This window comes from Bison bison, unplaced genomic scaffold, assembly GCF_000754665.1.
Source record: "Bison bison bison isolate TAMUID 2011002044 unplaced genomic scaffold, Bison_UMD1.0 scf7180017862279, whole genome shotgun sequence".
NCBI lineage: Eukaryota > Metazoa > Chordata > Mammalia > Artiodactyla > Bovidae > Bison > Bison bison.
In genome coordinates this window covers 425,458-425,811 of record NW_011492851.1, presented here as the reverse complement: position 1 = coordinate 425,811, position 354 = coordinate 425,458, and the positions used below count along the sequence as shown (strand labels likewise).

At 66.9% G+C, this 354-nt stretch overlaps 1 protein-coding gene across 1 annotated transcript in view; it reads left to right on the top strand.

The window, feature by feature from the left end:
• GATA2 (GATA binding protein 2) overlaps positions 1-354 on the top strand; it is a 5,745-nt gene extending 5,391 nt beyond the window's left edge. Inside the window, exon 5 of the mRNA XM_010832833.1 lies at positions 33-354. Within this exon, the coding sequence (XP_010831135.1) occupies positions 33-332 (300 nt within the window). The 3' untranslated portion in view covers positions 333-354. The remainder of the gene's footprint in view (positions 1-32) is intronic.

Here is a 354-nt window from a genome sequence, read left to right as displayed (position 1 = left end):
CCAGCCTCTGAAAGCTCTGCGTGGGCCCCCAGGTGAACAGGCCGCTGACCATGAAGAAGGAAGGCATCCAGACCCGGAACCGGAAGATGTCCAGCAAGTCCAAGAAGAGCAAGAAGGGGTCCGAGTGCTTCGAGGAGCTGTCCAGGTGTGTGCAGGACAAGGCCTCCCCATTCAGCGCCGCCGCCCTGGCGGGGCACATGGCGCCTGTGGGCCACCTGCCGCCCTTCAGCCACTCTGGTCACATCCTGCCCACCCCGACGCCCATCCCCCCCCCCTCCAGCCTCTCCTTCGGCCACCCCCACCCATCCAGCATGGTGACCGCCATGGGCTAGGGACCGCCCCACGGACCGACAG